General features: G+C 40.0%; 1 protein-coding gene across 1 annotated transcript; it reads left to right on the top strand.

The window, feature by feature from the left end:
• The first annotated feature begins 2,303 nt into the window (after window positions 1-2,303).
• Window positions 2,304-12,852, top strand: DYNLT3 (dynein light chain Tctex-type 3). The gene is made up of 5 exons (XM_068962507.1): window positions 2,304-2,337; window positions 5,268-5,309; window positions 9,689-9,812; window positions 10,422-10,499; window positions 11,089-12,852. Exons 1-5 carry the CDS (start codon window positions 2,308-2,310, stop codon window positions 11,163-11,165), a joined length of 351 nt encoding a protein of 116 aa, XP_068818608.1. The 5' UTR covers window positions 2,304-2,307; the 3' UTR covers window positions 11,166-12,852.
• The last annotated feature ends 7,940 nt before the right edge of the window (window positions 12,853-20,792 follow it).

The raw sequence follows: 20,792 nt of genomic DNA on the forward strand, positions 1-20,792 counted from the left end.
TTTTAAATATAAATTGAATGGTTTATAAAATGGGTCTAAATGTTTTATCAGTCACTTCTATGAAGAACACTTCTCAACAACAGAATCTATTTAGATTCGGAGGATAAATAATTATTGAAATCTCTCAAACAGAAATTGCATATAGCTATTTTAAGCATAAATCCAGATATAAAATATTATCCATGAAAGCAAAATGAGGGTCTCATTAAAACATTTGAATGATTTCACTTGCAAGTTTTTACAAATTCAATGTTTAACAACCTTTGTATTTTATTTTTTCCTTACAATTATATAACTTAAAGAAAATATCTACTTTTTAACCAAACACCATAAAAATGCCCCCAAAGCCTCTGTAGTTTACCCCATAGTGGTGAGTACCCACATTTGTCATGCAGGAGACCAGAGTTTGATTCCCCAGTGGAGAGGCATAGAACTCTTTTTGGGGCTTCCCTGGTGGCTCAGACAGTAAAGAATCTGCCTGCAATACAGGAGACACAGGTTTGATCTCTGGGTCAGGAAGATCCCTGGGAGAAGGGATTGGCTACTCCCTCCAGTATTCTTGCCTGGATAATCCCATGGACAGAGGAGCCTGGTGTGCTACAGTCCATGGGGTCTCAAGGAGTTTCACATGACTGAGCAACTAACACTTTCACTTCACCATGCAAATATTACTATTATATATGGACCACTGCATGAAAAATAGTTGATAAGGACTTTCCTATCAACTTATTTCACATCCCCTTTTTCCTTCTAATAACACTCACTTTTCATCATAGAAGATGAAAATACAAGACTTTTTTTCACATAGGTTTTGTCAAGGGATAAATCTACATGACTAAATGTTGGTGATTGGGAGGAAACTGAAGACAAGACTCCCAGGAACTTGAAGGAAAGATTTGCCTTCCTGAGAAAAATCAATGAACCCAAGTCAATGTCCACTTTTTTCATTGGATGTGATAACTTCATTCCTTGTAATACAAGAACTGCTGCAGCTATGTATGACCATGACCAAATATGGCTGATATGCTGAGGATAGCAGAATGGAAAGCTGGAAAGCACAAAGGCTCCAAAAACTTGCTGAGCTATTGAACCAACCCAGAATATGTCTACTGTTGTATTTCCAACTATACCAGAAAACAAAGGTCCTTAGTATTTCAGCTCATCCTATTTGAATCTTCTCTTTCTTGCAACCCAGATGCTAATAGAGCTATTATAGTGGTTTTAAAGCATGGTCCCCAAAGTATTTGACATTTATTGAATGTCAAATACTATAGAAAGGTAGGCAGCTTCTAGAAGCTGGAAAGGCAAGGAAATGGATTCTCCCCTTGAGCGTCCAAAGGGAACGTAGTTCTACAGGCTCATTTTAGATTTCTGACCTTTGTGTTGCCTTAAGCCACAAAATTTATGATAATTTGTTACAGCAACAAGAGGAAACTAATACAGTGATTACCAACTTGGGTGCTGCTATCAGCCTCCTAAGTTTAAATCCTTCTACTACTTACTGAATATGAGACCTTGGGTAAATTAAACTCTGTACCCTGCAGTTTCATCTCGAAAAATGGGATGATGGTAACAGAACCAAACCTGCTGGGTTGTCATGGGTTTAAATGAGAAACTACTTAGGAGTATCTGAAGCTTCATAATTTAAAAATAAATGTAACCATTGTTCTGCTAATATTTATAATTTAGTATATTTGTACCTTCTCTCCTATAAATCAAAGTTTTGTTTTTTTTTTAACATAGTCATGGAAGAGGAAGCGTGTGAGAGCCTCTACCTACAGCATCTTATTTGATGCCACAACCAGTCATAAAATAAGTAAAATTTTGTTTTCATATGGGAAAACTGAGGCTGTGGGAGGTTAATTTTTCCAAGTGACATAGCTATTAAGAAGACAAATCAAAGCAACTTATTCACCATTGCATTCACTACACTTATTTGCTGGATGATGCATCAATATGTGCAAATAACCACTGCAGTGGGCACTCCTAAATAATGAGGACTCTAGACAGACTGACACTAGGTCACCCTATCTTGACCCTCAATGGTACAAATCCTAGCTTTTTAACAGCAAACGGCTGGAGGCAACGGAGAGAGACACCCAGTCGCAGGAGCCCTGCGGGAGAGTGGTGATGGCAGGGCTGGGATGAGGGGAAAGGAAGGTGGAGTCATTGCAAGGACGTAAAGGCGGGGCCTGCGTGGGGAACGCCCCGGGCCATGCATGGGGGCGGGGCCTCCCCCGAGGCCAGTGCGCGGCCGCGGAGCTTGACCCGCCCATAGCTCCGCCCCACAGGAGACTCGGCGCCACCATGGAGGAGTACCATCGCCCCTGCGACGAGGTACCGCCCCTCCGCCGCCCCCGAGCGACCCTCGCCCCCAACCCGTTTCGGCGCTTTGTCTCGGCAGGGTGGTCTCCTGGCCCCAGCAGCCAGGAGAGTTGGGGTGCAGCGTCCCCCGTGCCCAGGTCCTCTCCACAGGGCCTGGGATCCGCCCCTCCCTTCTCCGGCCCCCGACCCCGAGGCCTTGAGGGTGGGGTGAGAGTCGGGATGGCAGTGGCGACTGGGAGCGCTGGGGGCTGGCAGTGGGGTCGGGGCCGAAGGTTAGAAGCCTTGACTTGGGGTGCGTGGGGTGGCGGGAGCCGCCCGTCTACAGGGCGGGCCTTGGGAACCGGTCTTCCTGGCTGCTTCCTCTGCCCCTTGGTGTCCCCAAAGCAGGTGCCACATCCCTGCCAAGCGAGGCCCTGGAGGCGGAGCCGCTCCCCCTCCCGGGCACTCTCGCTGGGGTGGTTTGGAAGGAGGTACTTTATGGATTAGGAGCCCTTGCTTATTGACTCAGGCTTCCCAAAACCTCACCAGAAGCCCGTGATGTCAATTGTCATCTTCCTGTTACCCACGGGGGACTGTGACTTTCATGGCGGCTAAGTCAAAGTTAGAACTGCCAGAAATGACAGCCGCTCCATTTGAACCCAGACCTCAGACTACACAGCTACAACTCTGGCTTCTAACCAGGAGGAGGATGAGGCCTGTTGGATCCCAGCATAACCTGTGACAGGGCAGAACAGACAAAGACATTTTCTGTCCAGTGGTAGCCACAGGTGAATGGTGCCGTGAAATAAAACTAGGCAGGCACATGGTGGAGGGTGCAGCATAAAATAGTGTATTATTAGAGCCCTCGAAGGGCGTTCTGGACCATTCATCTTTAGGATGTGGGCTTTTGCAGAAGCTAAGATGACATTTAAACTCAGGCTTCTAGGATGCAGGTGGCATACACTCTTCAAGGTTAGTGGTTTTCTTATTTTAGAAATTGAAGCATAAGCAATTTCATCCTCAAGGCATATCCCCCAAAAGTACCAGTCTCCTGACTCCTGAGAGGGTTCTGTACTGCTGCTGCTACTAAGGCGGTACCCCCTAAATGCCTGTATGATAAAATAAATAAAATTACATGTGTTACCATGGCCATCCAGTACAACCTGATTCCCTGGTGACCTTCCAAATTGAACGGAAATGGACATTATTTAATTTGTAGACCACTTTTGAAAATAGATAAGGACCTTATTTGAAGGTAAAATTATTTTAATAGGGGCAGTTGTGATACCTGTTTTCATGATTATTCTGATGATTTAGGGTGTTGTTGGGGAATTATCTGGTATAATTAAATAAGTTGAGAATACTTTAAATCTGTACTCAACAAGGTACTTATTTTCAGAATTTACTTGGTTTTTTAACTACTTTGTTGTATAGTGGGATTTACAAACATGCTGATGTCATAAAGCCTAAAAAATGTCTGCATGGAAACAAGTCATGTACTACCTGATATGTTTTGGTTTAGACTGCGATCTTATCACATAACCTATTTCTTGACTCTAAGACATTTCTTAGTCATTAATAGTTGCTTTTAACTCAAGATTGTATCAGGACACTCCCCAAGAAAGACAGAGTTAGTTGCCAGACCTGTTGTATTATGGGCATAGATTAAAGGTCTAAATATTATTTATATGTTATAAAGTGACAGTAATTTGGAATGATCAAGTATTTTCATAAACTTTAACTCAGCAAAGCCACATAAATTGCCAAGCATAAGTTAAGAACAAAATTCAAACTTATCAGCATTCTTTTTTCATGGCCTCATTATTTAGTCACAACTATTTCCTGTGTTCTGATAAGACATCATATGTCTATCTCCTGTTTCCTGAGCTTTACAACACAATAATCTGCAGTCTGGGTGTTCACCAGAATCACCAGGAAAGCACTTTTTTTTCCTTGTGCTGCCCATATCTTTGTAAAAAAATTTTATTTTATATTGGAGTATAGTTGATTTACAGTGTTGTATTAGTTTCAGGTGTACAACAAAATGATTTAGTTATACATATATGTATTCTTTTTCAGACTCTTGTCCCATGTAGGTTATTATAGAATATTAAGTTGAGTTCCCTCTGCTACATAAATAGGTCCTTGTTGATTATCTATTTTATATATAGTAGTGTGTATATGAGCGCTCACGCGCTTAGTCATGTCTGACTCTTTTGTGACCCTATGGCCTGTAGCTCACCAGACACCTCTGCCCATGGAATTTTCCAGGCAAGAATACTGGAGTGGGGTGCCATTTCCTCCTCCAGGGGATCTTCCCAATCCAGGAATGGAACCCTCATCTCGTGCATCTCCTGTGTTGGCAGGTGGATTCTTTACCACTAGCACCACCTGGGAAGCCCCATATGAGTAAAGCACTTTAAGAAAAATGTTGCCTAGGCTCTGCCTGCGGAAAAGGCAATGGCATCCCACTCCAGCACTCTTGCCTGGAAAATCCCATGGATGGAGGAGCCTGGTAGGCTACAGTCCAAGGGGTCGCAAAGAGTCAGACATGACTGAGCGACTTCACTTTCACTTTTCACTTTCCTGCATTGGTGAAGGAGATGGCGACCCACTCCAGTGTCCTTGCCTGGAGAATCCCAGGGACAGGGGAGCCTGGTGGGCTGCCGTCTATGGGGTCGCACAGAGTTGGACACGACTGAAGCGACTTAACAGCAGCAGCAGCAGGCTCTGCCCGAGATCTAATAAGTGAAAATCTCCAGGGAGGTAGGTGGCATGGCATTTTGCGATTTTAAAGATCAAGGTGGGATTAGTAGCCTCAGTAATCTTAATGCCCCTTTTCACTGTGGTCCCGTCCCTAATACCTGTCTAGGCCAGCCTAGGGTATTCTGTGTAGCATCATAGCTCCCAGGAGAAGGAAGTCTGTGTTGAAAGCCACTATATCTTTTGTTTTCCAACTTTAGGTTGGCTTCAATGCTGATGAAGCCCACAATATTGTTAAAGAGGTGAGTTATATATCTTGTTTATCTTGAAGATTGATGCATTGGTGAAATTTTTTAAAACTCTGTTTTTACTTTCAGTACAAAGTTAAAAGCCTGAGTATTAAAACAAGATTTTTAATATTCATTCACTAATTCTTTATAGGGCTGCTTCTGTGTTTGTTATATTGCATGCTGTCAGTCATATTGTATGCGCTCAGGCATCTTGGGGCCTGAAAGGGATATTTAAGTGTTGATCTAGAATATTGGCTTGCTGTTTTCTAAAGCTGATTTTCTGTCTTTTGAATAAAATAACTTTTATTCCAATGGGGCCAAATATTATTTTAAATGTTTAATAGTTTCGAATCATGTATTAGAACTTTATAGCCAGGAATATTTCATTATTAAAACAAAATGCAGAGTCTTGCTTAGCAGTCCAGTGGTCAAGATTTTGCCTTCCAGTGCAGGGGGCATGGGTTTGATCACCCTCCCCCCCGCCAAATAGAAGCAATATTGTAACAAATACAGTATAGAGTTAAAAATACTAAACCACCTTAAAGTTAATTTTTTAAAATGAAATCATGATTTTAAAAATGCAAAGTTTTCCATACTTTGACAATGTAGAAGCACAAATGAGGGCACTGGGGAGGTGGAAGATAGCATGGGTCATGGGAGGGCAGGAGTGATAGCAGCCTCATTTTTCAAAGTGGAGAGTCAAAAAAGACTGTCCTTGCTGGATGGAACATGAAGCAAAGGATGCTGAGGTATTGGAGGAGTCTTTTCAATGGTACCTGCTTCTTTACACGCATTATGAACCACATGAAAAGACTAAAGAGTGAGTAGAAGGAGAATCAAATATCACCTTTGTTATTGGTTAAAAACTAAATTAAAGATTGGGGCTTCCCTGGTGGCTCTGTGGTCAAGAATCCACCTGCCAATTCAGGAGATGTGGGTGTGATCCCTTGGTTGGGAACATCCCCTGGAAGAGGAAATGGCCACCCACTCCAGTGTTCTTGCCTGGGAAATCCATGGACAGAAGAGCCTGGTGGGCTACAGTCCATGGGGTTGCAAAAGAGGCATGACTGAGGGACTGAACAGCAACAAGAAGATTAGAGATGGGAGCTTGTTTTTCAAACTGCATACCGGTTCAGTTCAGAGGCATCCAGGGAAAAGTTAGTCAGCAGAGAGCAACACTTAACCAGGCTGGTGCCTTTCGTTGGTTTGGGTGAAGAGGGAAGGAGAAAGTCAATACTCAAGTCCAAGGCATTTGGAGACTGGCTCTCCCAGATGAGAAGGGTGGAGCACCAGCAGGTAACTTGCTCCCCCTCCATGGGGAGGAATGATAACAGGTGGGGCAAGAGGCCAGGGATGATCAGGAAAAATCCTCTGTGTGGAAGGAAACATCCAGAGTAGAAAAGAAACATGCTCCTAATGGTGTAAATATACTGAAGTAAAAATAGTGAATTCACTATATTGAGGGGACACGGTTGAGGGGCAGGAGGTGGCAGGTGGTCACGGGGAACTAAATTTTCATGTCATAGCAATAAAAACGTTATCTGGAGATATGTAAGGGACCCTTAAGAGATTTAAAAAACCAGTTGTACCCTAAAAGTGTTTGCTCTGCAGAAGGGGGCTAAGCATGGGGGGGAAAAAAGTAGGAAGGAGAGGATTTTTGCTTTTCATTGTAAACTCTTCTGTTGGATTTTTCAACCCACATGCAGAGGAGCTCAGAGCAAGGATTCTAAGAAAATATGGAGATTGGCAAAAGATAAGAAAAACAAAAATAGTGAATTCACTATATATTCACTGTACTTAAATAGCTTATTCAGGTAAAAGAACCATGCTTCTTAAAATGTGATACACATACTTACTGGTGGTTAGGTGGTCCTAGAAGCCACTGAGTGTGTTTTTAGGGCATCAGTTTTACTTCCATACTTGCAAGAAGGAGTTAAGTAATATAAATAACCATTTTCAAACACAGATAACAAATGGGTACAACTGATACAAATGGATACACTATGGAGTCAAAAGCAAGCTTCATTTGAAATTTTCGTATGAAATACGAGACTTGAAAGACATCTCAGGTTTCCCACAGGTGGCATTTCGATAATAGTCTATTCTTTTTCGTCTCCCTGAGCTAACTCTGTTTGCTATTGAGACATTAAAAAGTTGAGGGAGAGAGGTGGGGGAGGGAGGGAAGGTGGACAGAGAGTGGGGTGGGGAGAGAGCGCGCTACTGAAAACATTTCAGCACTTCCCAGATGACTATGTAATTTCAGCAGCCATTTTTGTTTTTCTTATCTTTTGCCAATCTCCTTATTTTGTTCGAGTCCTTGCTCTGAGCTCCTCTGCTAATACATTTTTCCTACTGAAGTCTTAGAGCCACTCACTCATCAGTGATACACATATATTTTATTCATTATCAGTAATAGAATTTGCCACAAACACATTTTGGTAGAAAAAGTGGGTTACAAATGGAATTAACCTGGAGCTTAATCTGAAGTACATTTGATTCAGGATGTCCAGAGAGTATATCAAAGCCAATATTACTTCAACAGCAAACATGTATGGCGTGCCTGCTGCGTACCCGACTTCTGAGTTTGGCCCTGTGGATACAGGTTAAGGACCTCATTATCTAGTAGGTCTCCTGGTTAATGGTAATGAAGAGGCTAAATGTTAATTAATAGTAATTAGCATGGTTATTTACAGTGGCATCCACAGGCCCCGGATGTTTCTGTTGTCTCGAACAGAACCTGAAGTGGTCCTATTAGATAATGTGAAAGGGAACAAGGGCTCTTGTTTCTCCTTAAGGTATGGCAGTCTAGGGAGAGGCAGAGGTTTCCCAAAGACTGCCAGCCTGGGACTGGTAAAGCCAGAATGAAATTGCTGGCCTACTGACTCTCCTAACTCTTCATGCTATTGAACATCCTGGGAGAATAATTGGAGCCACGTTACTTTGTTCAGTTCCTCTAAATTTCATTTCTCTTTTTACATTTTATGATTAGTGAAGATATTATACCATCCAGCTTAGGATTCCATATTAATTAATGCCTCTTGCAGGCAGACTCTACTGTCTGAGCCACCAGGGAAGCCCATTAATGCCTCTGCATGCGTGCTCAGTCGTGTCTGACTCTGCAGCCCCATGGACCATAGCCCGCTAGGCTCTTCTGTCCCTGGGATTCTCCAGGCAAGAGTACTGGAGTGGGTTGCCATTTCCTCCTCCAGGGGCTCTTCCTGACCCGGGGATTGAATCCGCATCTCCTGCATTGGCAGGCGGATTCTTTACCACTGAGCTACCTGGGAAGCCATGAATGCCTCTGCTGCTGCTGCTAAGTTGCTTCAGTCGTGTCCGGCTCTGCCTCTACTATAGTCCAATTGTAGTAAATGAAAGCTGTGCACCTGTGTGCATGTCTGTCTTATTAAGCTGGATTCTGTGAATGAACTCTCCTGGCTCTATCACTTGAATTAAAAATAGTAGCAGCCAGATAAGTCAAGAGAAAGACAAATACTATATGATCTCACTTATATGTGGAATCTAAAAAACCCCAAACTCATAGAAGCAATAGAATGATAATTGTCGTGGGGTGGGGAAAATGTCAGTCAGAGGGTACAAACTTCTAGTGATAAGATAAATAAGGGACTTCCCTGGTGGTCCAGTGGTTGGAAAGATAGGGGTTTCAAGAGATGAAGTCACTTGCAAAAGTCACACAAGGGTGGGAGAGGTGAGTCTTAAAGTGAGTCTTAAAGCTGAGTCGTAGAGTCTTAAAACCTAAGACTGTGGTGCTACACCAGTGCTCTTCATCAGGTATCAGAAGTGGATGCTAGTAAACACTGGAAAAATATTTAACTGTCTATTTCTAGAGCGCCTGAAAAGTAATGTTTGTTGATGATTCACTTTTAGTGGTAGGTGTGCTTGCTCTTTGATAGCTAAGCAGTTATATGGATGAAAATATAATTATTGTACATGAGAAATATATTTCTTCATTGGCCTCCTTTGTTTCTAGCATCTGAAACCTAGGTCAAATCTCAGCTGTTGCAAAGCCATTCTTTAACCAGTTGATATCACCCTTTTAAAATCACCCCCCCATAAGCATTTTACAACATAACTTATCACCCTGCATTGGTCTTCCTTGTGTGACAGAGTTCTTTTATTAGCTTCTCTGCTAGGCTGTTGAGTTCTTTACAATAGAGGCCATGTCACATTTATCTTTATATGGTCCGTAATACCTCAGCATGAGGTAATGCATGCAGAAATGCTTTGAAAATTCTCCAACAGTTAGAGACAATGCATAATAAATATTTACCAGGTGCATATTTTCTAAATGTTTTATTGGGTTATAAGTATATTTTATATTTTGAATAAATCTTTTCCTGCAATATGTGTATAATTGTCCTCTGCCCTTTTAGTGTATAGATGGGGTCTTGGGAGGTGAAGATTATAATCAGAACAATATCAACCAATGGACTGCAAGCATAGTGGAACAATCCCTAGCACATCTGGTTAAGCTGGGAAAAGCTTATAAGTATATTGGTAAGTATTTGTGTCCTTCCTCATTAGTTTACTCACTTTAGTCTCTGTGGTTTTCTCTGAATTTAAAGAATGTAAATGAATGATAGACCCTCAAGTTGGATACTAATAGGGTGTGAAGGACTTTTGACTTATTCATCCCCAAATAATCTGTGATAATACCTGAAAGATGGAGATCTCTTGCTACTCAAAAGCAGTTTTGCTCCTGTCAACCATCTCCTTGTCTTGGTAGCATCACCTTTTACATTTGCACCGGTTATTTTCACTGAAACCGTCTCAGCCCTACTGTCTTTTCAGTAGGACTGTGAGGTGACACATAATATGGATTTTCTTTGCATCTGAATTATGCCTATGGGACAAGGCACATGATTTGGCCCACATTTTTCCTGCGGTACGATTACCATTGGTTATGGCACTGGGCAACAAACAGACTGGATCCAGTGAGTTCACAACTGTGGTGATAAATCATCAAAATGAGAGACTTATGTTTTTCAGTTGATTCTCTGAATGCTTTGTTTTATGTTATTTATTTATTTATATAGCATTTACTGCTCTGAACTCAAACACTTACTTTTCGTTTTAAGTGTTCTCACTCTGCATCTTTATTTTTAGTGACCTGTGCAGTGGTCCAGAGGAGTCCATATGGCTTTCACACAGCCAGCTCATGTTTTTGGGACACCACATCTGATGGTAAGAGGCTTTGTATGTGCATGCTAAGTCACTTCAGTCTGTCCAACTGTTTGTGACCCCATGGACTGTAGCGCACCAGGTTCCTTTGTCTACAGGATTTCCCAGGCAGGAATACTGGAGTGGGTTGCCATTTCCTTCTCCAGAGGATCTTCCTGCCCCAGGGATCGAACCCACATCTCTTATGTCTCCTGCACTGGCAGGCAGGTTCTTTACCACTAGCGCCACCTGGGAACCCACCATTTCCTTCTCCAGGGGATCTTCCGCATTGCAAGCAGACGCTTTAACCTCTGAACCACCAAGGAAGCCCTAAAGAGACTTTAAGCTGACCCAAACAAAATACAACTTCTAGCAAAGTTAAATAGTGGTCCTTGTTATGAAATCTTTATTTATCTCTACTTAAATTCCCACAAGACTTGATCAACAGAATTGCTTTATACCTAATGACAAGTCTGCTATCAGACAAATAAGGAAATGGGAAGAGTTAATGGGTTGTAGGAAATATGATATTAAAACCTATGAAAAATGTATATATATTCCTGGTAATTTTGATGTTTTGATGTTTCTGAGTCTTTTCATTGTGTGTTTTCAGGAACCTGCACTGTAAGATGGGAGAACCGAACCATGAACTGTATCGTCAACGTTTTTGCCATTGCTATTGTCCTGTAGCTGGCTAGAAATACTTGGCCAAAGCCATTAACCTAAGAATTTGTCAGTGTATCCTTTCTAAAAAGAGTAACAGTTACTTATTCATATGCTAGATGACAAGTGTGCAATATGCTTCAAATCTATCAACAAAAACAGAATAGTGCAAGCAAGCAGTCTCATAGGAAGTTGGCAGATTTTCTCATCTTCCATACAGAATCATTTAAACAGGGAAAACTAAATGTTAGCAAAAAACAAATATAGAAATATGGCATGACATGAAAATACACTCTTAAATTTACACCAGCTTTTCACTAACAATATGTACATAAGGAGATGGGGAAATCCATGCAGATAATTAAATTTTCTTTCAGCTAGAAAAGTTAACAGGGATAAATATATGAACAAAAATGCTGCAAGGATAACTGTGGAGAAAATCATAAAAATCAGTTAATGCTTAGTTTTTTATTTCTCCTCAGTTGTATGTATGATTTAGTGGAAAGTAATCCCATCCTTATTTTTTTTTCCCATCAACTAGTAGCAACTGTTATTATTAACTTGTTTACCTTTTCTGAGAATAGCTAAATCACTTTTTAAAATTTAAAATTCTTAGATTTACATCTGAGAGTGAATTGAATTGGGTAACCTGAATTCCCTAGGTAAACAAAATTAGTTACAGCATATGACAAAAGTATAAGACTCCAACAGCTGCCTTACAATTCATTCATTCCAGATGGAAGAAGCACTTATTGAATGTCTATTATGAGCTATTTTTCTGCTAATCATAGTTATCAATATGCTGTTCAAACTTTCTTTTGGTACCTAGTCAGTTGGACAACATTTATGTCTGGGAAAGAGAAAAAAATGTTGTTTTACAAGAGAGGAAAAAAGTGAATCTGGTTATCCAAGTAGGAATAAGCAAATGAAAAGCAATTATTACTGACAGAGAATTATTGATGTAATTTTAAGAATGGCTCCTAGCAAGCAAAAAACTGCATAAAATATGCAACTCTTAGTTAAAGGCCTTATTATCAGTCTAATACACAAGTAGTAAATTCCATCATTGCTTTAGTTACAATCATCTGTAAATAATTTTAAGTACTTTTGAGGGGTTCAAATTGAGTAAAGTATAGATTAAAAGTATACAATCATTAGCAGGTTATTGAATATCTCAGGGCTTATGAAATGTAGTTAAATTTGTGAAAGAAATAACTGATAAAAAATTAGGGTACACAGCTGGCCACCAAATGCAAAGTCAGTCTGTTATTTAACCTTGAAAATAAAATCAATTTTGCATATTACCACTAATACATGTAGGGAGTAGAACCATGAGTCATTGAATTCCAGGGAGAAAGGAAGGCTTAGTGTTGACAGTGTTAAGAGAGTATTCTTGTAGGCATGCTGTGTGCATGTTTGATATTTTGCCGAGTAACAATAATTGTTCAATGTTGAAGATGATTAAGAAAATACAAGGATAGAGTTTAATGCAGTGATATATACTCTGGCACATTAAATTTTTCAGTAATTACCTTTATGTTAGTTTACGCTGCTGGCTTTGGTGCCCTTGAAGATTATAATAGTGACCAAAATATATCTGTGCAGTTAAGGCTCGCTTTTGACTATTGTTATTGAAGCCTGATTTTAAAAGAATAATAATCACAAATACCTCGTGAACTTGCTATCTGCTCTGTTTCTAGTTAAAATGTAATAAAAATTATCTTCCTGCACTGTACGTTTGCTTCTGGATGATCATTGAATAAGAAATGACATCGTCTTTAAGAAATTCTAAATAATAAGAATGGGGACATGAAATGAATGTTGGACCACGGAGATATGTTGTATAGAATAAATGCCGTTAAAATAGCAACCCAAACACTGGTGTTCACTGGGTGAACACCGATGTTAACATAAATAACAGCTCCTATTTTATGCCTTCTATTATTTTTTAACAAAAAATTATTTTAAAAAGTGCTATAAAATATATTATGTAACTATTTATTAGCTTTTAATAACTCTTTGTGGCAAGGAATTTTGTCCTATTTGTCAGCTTGCAATTGAGTTGTTGCTGTTTTGTGTTTTTTTAATTAAGGACTTAAAGTATGTAAAATTAGGGTATTCAGCTGTAAGTACTAACTCGGATTTTGGTAAAGCTATAATTTTATGTTTGTAAAGTACCAGTATACAGCCCTAAATGATGGCAACATCTCATTACGTTTTCTCTGATAAGAAGTACTTTTTTGCTCTTCTTTCCAACTTGGGTGTTATCTAATTATGAGTCACCGGAAGCATTTTCATCACCTACAGTCGTCATCATATTTTTAAGGTACTCTTACGATGCTGCAGATTGTATTTTTAAAGTTTGAGTAAAAAACTATATCCTTGATAACAGGTTTTTAAAAGTGGGATAAAAATCTGTGATTTTTTTTTTTTTTTGTGTGTGTGTGTGGTAAAGGAATTAGGTCTTTTTTTTATAACAGACACCAAAGAAAAGTTTGAGAGATGAATTGAAAATTTCACCCCATGCACTAAAATCTACCCAAGGGGAACTTGTTTTATATTCAGAGGTAGAGTTATATTTGTGGCTAAAGAGGCTTATAGTTTCAGTGTCTAATGATTCAATGAAATTTACCTTTGCATATTTACTAAACTCCCTATAAAAGCATCTTAAGCATTCAGCCTTTCCACGATTTAGATAACCACCATCAACATACAGCAACCTCAGGGGTCCAGGAGTTTCTAGTCTACCTTGTCTAATTGCAAATCCCGTATTTCTCACTGTGGTCCCACTCAGTGTCACTCCATGTCATCCTTGAATATGTAGGAAATACAATCCAGGCCTAATTAGAAATGGCCCCTAATTACTTCATGAAGAGCGTCTCTTCCCAAAATGGTTTCTAAGGATCTCAGAGATGAAGCTGGAACTTTGTATAGACATTCATAGGCACCACTGGGATCTTCCCTAGAGGACATAAAATGTGGGCAGCTACCTCCCTCTGGGATATGATTTAAAGGTGAAGACTGTATGGGGAAGTGTCTTTGCAGTTCTGCCTAACCAAGTCAGGGAATTTGATGCCTGGGCTTGCCAATAATGTGTATTCAACTTGCTTCATGCCAAAATAAGCTTTTTAATTTTATTGAATGCTTTGTCTTTTTAGATGTTTTTCTGTATGCCAGCTTCTAACTTGAGATATCTCCATTCAAGCTTCGTTTTCAATCCCTATAATACCTTATAGAGAAAATCTCCATGAAAATTAATATTATATCATGTACTAGCTTTTCCTTAATTTTTAATTTTGTATGCTAGGAATTTGGAGTAAGCTGCATGTGCTAACATAGGCTTCTACAGATAATGCTCATAGAGAGTACCACTCAAAATGATCAGGACTACAGTTGTGGTCTCTTAATTAAAGCAAACTCATTTTTAAAGGGCCAAGTAATAAATATCTGAGACTTTATAGGCCTTTGCAGCTATTCAAGTATGCTATTGTAGTGTGAAACAGCTCAAGATAGTATGTAAATGAATGCACATGACCATGTTCCAATAGAACTTTATTTACAAAAATAGGTGACAGGCTGGCCAGAGTTTACCAACCCCTGTTTAGAGTAAGAGGTGTTTCCTAGCCACTTAAAAAATTATACCTTAATTTGAGGATTTTTTTCTTTTTATTGTTCTCAGTTATAAACAATGGAATACAGGGTACTTTCATATATTATGTTTTAATTATCTTGGACTCAGAGACCTTACCAATAAACCAAACCTGTACTCTGCTTATTAAAAGAATGAAGTTAACTTTTCCAAAACTGAAGTATTCATTTTTTTTCTAACATGTGGGATCTTAGTTCCCCAACCAGGGATCAAACCCATGGCCCCTGCATTGGAAGGGCAGAGTCTTAATCTTTGGACTGCCAGGGAAGTTCCAAAGTATTCATTTTTTGATGTGTATCACCTCACTTTTTACTGGTGTACAGGTAATTTTATATTGTCTTGGAGTTCATTTTACAACCTTATTTGAAAGAATGTTATAAAAAGGTTAATGTTTTATTTACTGATTTTGGGTTTTTTTTTTAATAGCTAAGATGGACATCTCCTCTACCAAGAGAGTCATCCATGCACACTGAACATGGTAGTCACTCATTCAGTGCCTCCTGCTAGAAATCATACCACACACACACACATAAACACAAAATTGCACAGGCCAAAGATAAAATGACTGCCCCATAAAAATTTAGGGGAAGTAGATGTTCTTTACCCAGGAATGGCTACGTGTTACATGAGGCATGAGCACCTGACCCGATGATAGTTTATCCGTAAATTTATTTTTAATCCATAAGGTGGCTGGGACACATTTGGTCAGGCAAAGTAATTCTCTCTGAATTTTGGTTTGTAAAATGAGAGTATTATTCAACAGGAGAAAAAGGGAAGATGGAAAGCAGAAATCTTGTCAAGGACTCATCCAAGTTTTCTTATTAGCAGAAATATCACAGCTGCCCGCTCCTCTCTACCACCCTCCAACCTAGGGAAGACATACCACACTTTGAATACCAGCAACGCCAGCAGCAGTGTTGAGAATGGTGTCAGCAGCAAATGTGGCAGAGGGGGTGGTGTATAGGCAGGGAGCAGGTTGATGGCAGTGGTCTGGTGGTCAGTTTAGAATCACCAGCATAGGGAGATTAAAAACAGAACAAAACCTGTACATAAATGTTCATAGCAGCATTGTCAGTAACAGCAAAAACCTAGAAACCACTTTGTCTGTCAACCAGTGAATAGTTTAACAAACTGGTACATACATGGGCTGTTACTCAGAAAACACACACAAGAACTTGTATGAATCTCCTGAGAACTATGCTGAGTGAAAAAGCCAATCCAAAAAGAATACTGTTATGATTCCATTTATATAACATTTTGAAACAAAAGTTTAAAAAATGGCAAACAGTGACTACCCTGGTGGTCCAGTGGTTAAGAACCCACCCTCCAATGCAGTGGTTAAAAGTGAAAGTGAAAGTGTTAATTGCTTCAGTCGTGTCTGACTCTGCAACCACATGGACTGTAGCCCACCAGGCTCCCCTGTCCATGGAATTCTCCAAGCAAGAATACTGGAATAGGTCACCATGCCCTCTCTCCAGGGCATCTTCCTAACCCAGGGATCAAACCCTGGTCTTCTGCATTGCAGGCAGATTCTTAACCGTCTGAGCCACCAGGAAAGCACCCCCCCCCCCCCGATTGCAGGGGACTCGGGTTCAATCCCTGGTTGGGCAACTAAGCCCAAGAACCCCAACTACTGATTACACTCCAGAGCCCATTCTCCACAACTACAAAAAGCCTGTGCCACAATGAAGACCCAATGTAGCCAAAATTTTTAAAAATAATAAAAATAAAATTTAAAATGTCATACAGATTAGTGGGTGCCAGAGGTTAGACATAGTGGAGGGGGAAGAAGAAATGTGCAGGAGGGAGGTAGGTGTGTTATAAAAGGCCAACATGAGGAATTCTTGTGCTATTGGGACTGTTCAGTATCTTGGCTGTGGTGGTGGATACACAAACGTACACATTATAAAATTATGTAGAACTAAATACAAATGAGTACGAGTAAAATTGGGGAAATCTGAATAAAGTGAGTGAAAAGAAATACTTTCAAGTCAGAAAAAGACAAATACCATATACTATCACGTGGAATCTAAAATACAACACAAATGAACTTGTCTGCAAAACAGAAACAGGCTCACAGACGTAGAGAACAGACTTCTGTTTGCCAAGGGGAAAGGAGATGGGGGAGGGCTGGATTGGGAGTTTGGGGATACAAACTATTACATGTAGACTGGATCAACAACAAGGTCCTACTGTACAGCACAGGGAACTATATTCAATATCCTGTGATAAGTCATAATGGAAAAGAACATAAAAGAATATATATAAATACATAACTGGGTCACTTTGCTGTACACCAGAAATTAACACAACATTGTAAATCAACTGCACTTCAATTAAACAAAGAAATACTTCTTATTAATGTTTCTATTAGTTTTCTATTGCTGCTTAAACTCAGTGGTCTGAAAACAACCTGAATTGACTCTGTTACAGTAAATTTTACAGGTCAGGAGTCCACAGTGGTCTTACTGGGCTGTGTGCATGCATGCATAGTCGCTCAGTCGTGTCCAACTCTTTGTGACCCCATGGATTGTAGCCCACCAGTCTCCTCTGTCCATGGGATTTCCTGGCAGGAATATTGAGTGGGTTGCCATCTCTTCCTCCAGAGGATCTTCCTGACCCAAGGATCAAACCTGCGTCTCCTGCATTGCAGGCAGATGCTTTAACCACTGAGCCACCAGGGAAGCCCCTTACTGGGTTAATGTCAAAGTTTAAACAGGCCTGCATTCCTTCTTCAGGTGAGCATCCTTTTTTTTTTTTTTTTTTTGGCCTTGTCTAGCTTCTAGAGGCTATGTACATTTCTTGGTTAGTGGTTCCATCTTCAAAACTGGAAGTGTAGCAATTTCAAATCTCTTCTCTTTTCTGATCTCTGCTTCTGTCATCTCCTCCTTTGACTCTGAGGTGCCTGCCTCTTATCTTTCCCTTATTAGGACTCTTGTGATTACACTGGGTCCACCCAGGACAACCTCCTCATCCCAAGAGCTTTAATCACATCTGCAAAGTCCTTTTGCCATGTAACATATTTACATGTTCTGAGGATTGATAAGTGGATACCTTTGGGCATCATTTTATTTAGTACAACTCCATTATCACAGGATGCTGCATCTCAGTGATTTAAAAAATAGCAGAAAATGACTCAGTATCAGAAAAGAAATAGGGAATATTAAAGACTGTGAGGTGTTTGACAGCACATGTTCCTTCAGATGGAGGCTACACCTCAGCCCCAGTCATTATTAACATCTAGAAACAAGGTTTTGGGGTTCCCTAATCTTCCAGCTTTGCAAGAAATTCAGAAATATGTGTGAAGGCTCTCAATTTCAAAGCCTCAGTATTTTTCAACATTGGTATTTGGACCTAGTGGTGGCGGGGGTTGGGGGAGGTGGGTGGGTGGGTCTCATAATTAGTATACCTGAGTTCTGAACAAATTAAGAGACAGGGAGAAAAATTAAAACCAAAGTATCACCTTTCTGAGAAATACAAATATATGATATCAGTTACATGTGGAATCTAAAATATACAAATAAATTTGTTTACAAGACAGAAACAAACTTACAGACACAGAAAACAAACTTAGGTTTACCAAAGGGGAAAGTGGGTGAGGGAGGGATAAATTAGGAGTTTGGGATTAGCAGATATAAACTACTATATATAAAATAGATAACAGCTTGTCCTACTATATAGCACAGGGAACTCTACTCAATGTCTTGTAACAAACCATAATGGAAAAGAATATGAATAATATATAATACATGGATCTGTATAACTGAATCACTTTGTTGTATAATACACCAGAAATTAACACAATATTGTGAAACAACTATACTTCAGTTAAAAAAATCATAAAAATTTTGAAAATGACCTTTTTGTTGGAGAAAGGGACTGAGGGGAACTGGTCTTATTAATATTTTAATATTTTGGCTTCCATCATGGCTCAGACGGTAGCCAAGTCTGCAATCCAGGAGACCCAGGTTCAATCCCTCGGTGGGAAAGATTCCCTGGAGAAGGGAATGGCTACTGACTCCAGTATTCTTGCCTGGAGAATCCCATGAACAGAGAAGCATGGAAGGTTAGAGTCCTTGGGATCACAAAAGCCAGACACAATTGAGTGATTAACACTTTCACACTTTCCAGGGGCTTCCTGGTGGCATGGTGGATAAGAATCTGTAGGTCAATGCAGGGGACTCAGGTTCGATCTCTGGTGTGGGAAGATCCCACATGATGCAGAGCAACTAAGTCCATGCACCACAACTTTTGAGCCTGTGCTCTAGAGCCTGGGAACCACGACTACTGAACCATGAGCCACAACTACTGAAGCCTGCATGCCCAGAGCCTGTGCTCTACAACAAGAAAGCCACTGCAATGAGAAGCCTGTGCACCACAGTGAAGAGTAGCCCCTGCTCACTGTAACCAGAGAAAAGCTGGTGTGCAGCAATGATGACCCAGCACAGGCAAAAATTAATAGATAAATAAAGTATACTGACCCCCAGAATTAGAGTTACCATCCACTCATAAACATAAACACTCACTGTCCGATGAATCAGGAAGAAGCACTCTACTTTCCAGGTCAGGAATGAGAGAGAGTAAAGAAAGATCAGGAATGTTAAGGAAATTAATGATTCTCCACATGGAGAACCATATGAAAGAGAACATGAGTGGGGATTAAGCACTGCTCCTTTAACACCTGGCACTGATTTCGATATATATATAAATATGTATTTTTTAAGCACTGTATAGCCTAACATTGTACAGGCCAAAGAAATCACGTGTGTGGGTTAATGTGGCCCATGGGTCATTAATTTGTGTCAGTTTCATAGTCTACCAGCCTCTACCTTCCCCTCCCACACTATCCCAGTCTCCTCCCCCATTAGGCTGATGCAGCGGGCTCTGTGATTGTTCCACCAGTAGTCAACAGGCAAGGGGAAGGAAATTAAGTCAGCTATTGTCTGGCCTTAAGGCCAGCGCAGTATGTCTGGAAGCAGCTATTACTGTTGCAATCATGATAATATGATCTAGAGAGTTACCACAGAACTACTGTTCTATGGATTATTGGTATGCCCTTTTTGGAGGGTACTTCAGCAGCATCTATCAATTTTTTAAGTGTTATGTTCCATGATCACAATTCTTAAGATCTATATCACAGAAATAATAACATAAATGGATAAAAACAAACATTTTCCTTGCAATACTGATCACAATTCTTAAGATCTATATCACAGAAATAATAACATAAATGGATAAAACCAAAAATTTTCCTTGAAATACTGTTTGTAAAAGCTAATTTAAAAAGAAGAAGAAGAAGAAAACAACTGAAATGCCCACCAATAGGGGAAGAGAGAAATTGTGGGGAAGAAAAGGGAAGTATCACATGTCACCTTATGTATTATGTGGTTAGAAACAATCATATATTACTTTGAAAAACTTATTTTAAATAATACAGTACACGAATGCACTGTTTTACACCAAGCTTTTCCACATAACAAAAGCTTAAAAGCCCCTTGCTCTCCATCTTGTCCTCTTTTGATCTCCTATCCTGCCATCCACTCCCAAGCGTAATAGGAGCTAATAATTATTGCTATTTTGATGTATATGATTCTGTTTCTTTTCACATTTATATACGTATATGCATGTATTATTGTATATAATGCATATTCTTCTGCAGATTGCTCCTTTTAGGCAACAGTATGCCTTTGGGATTTCTTTTTTTTCTTGATGTCAACATATACAGAGTCACCTCGTTGAGTTTAGCTGCTATATTGTATCATATAGTATGGATAGGCCATAGTTTATTCCATTTCCTATTGGTGGACATTTAGGTAGTTTCCAGTGTTCCACTCTTACAGACAATGCTGATATGAATACCTTGGCTCAAACCTCCTGTGTCCATGTGTGAATGCTTCTCAAACACTTTAAAAGTGGAATTATTGGGTTATAAGATGCTGCTGCTGCTGCTGCTAAGTCACTTCAGTCGTGTCCAACTCTGTGCGACCCCATAGACGGCAGCCCAC

Source organism: Capricornis sumatraensis, chromosome X (assembly GCF_032405125.1).
Source record: "Capricornis sumatraensis isolate serow.1 chromosome X, serow.2, whole genome shotgun sequence".
NCBI lineage: Eukaryota > Metazoa > Chordata > Mammalia > Artiodactyla > Bovidae > Capricornis > Capricornis sumatraensis.

Coding starts and splice junctions, on each gene's coding strand:
- DYNLT3 (XM_068962507.1), top strand. CDS start 2,308: ATGGAGGAGTACCATCGCCCCTGCGACGAG. Junction 2,338..5,267: donor ACCATCGCCCCTGCGACGAG/GTACCGCCCCTC, acceptor TTCCAACTTTAG/GTTGGCTTCAATGCTGATGA. Junction 10,500..11,088: donor TTGGGACACCACATCTGATG/GTAAGAGGCTTT, acceptor GTGTGTTTTCAG/GAACCTGCACTGTAAGATGG.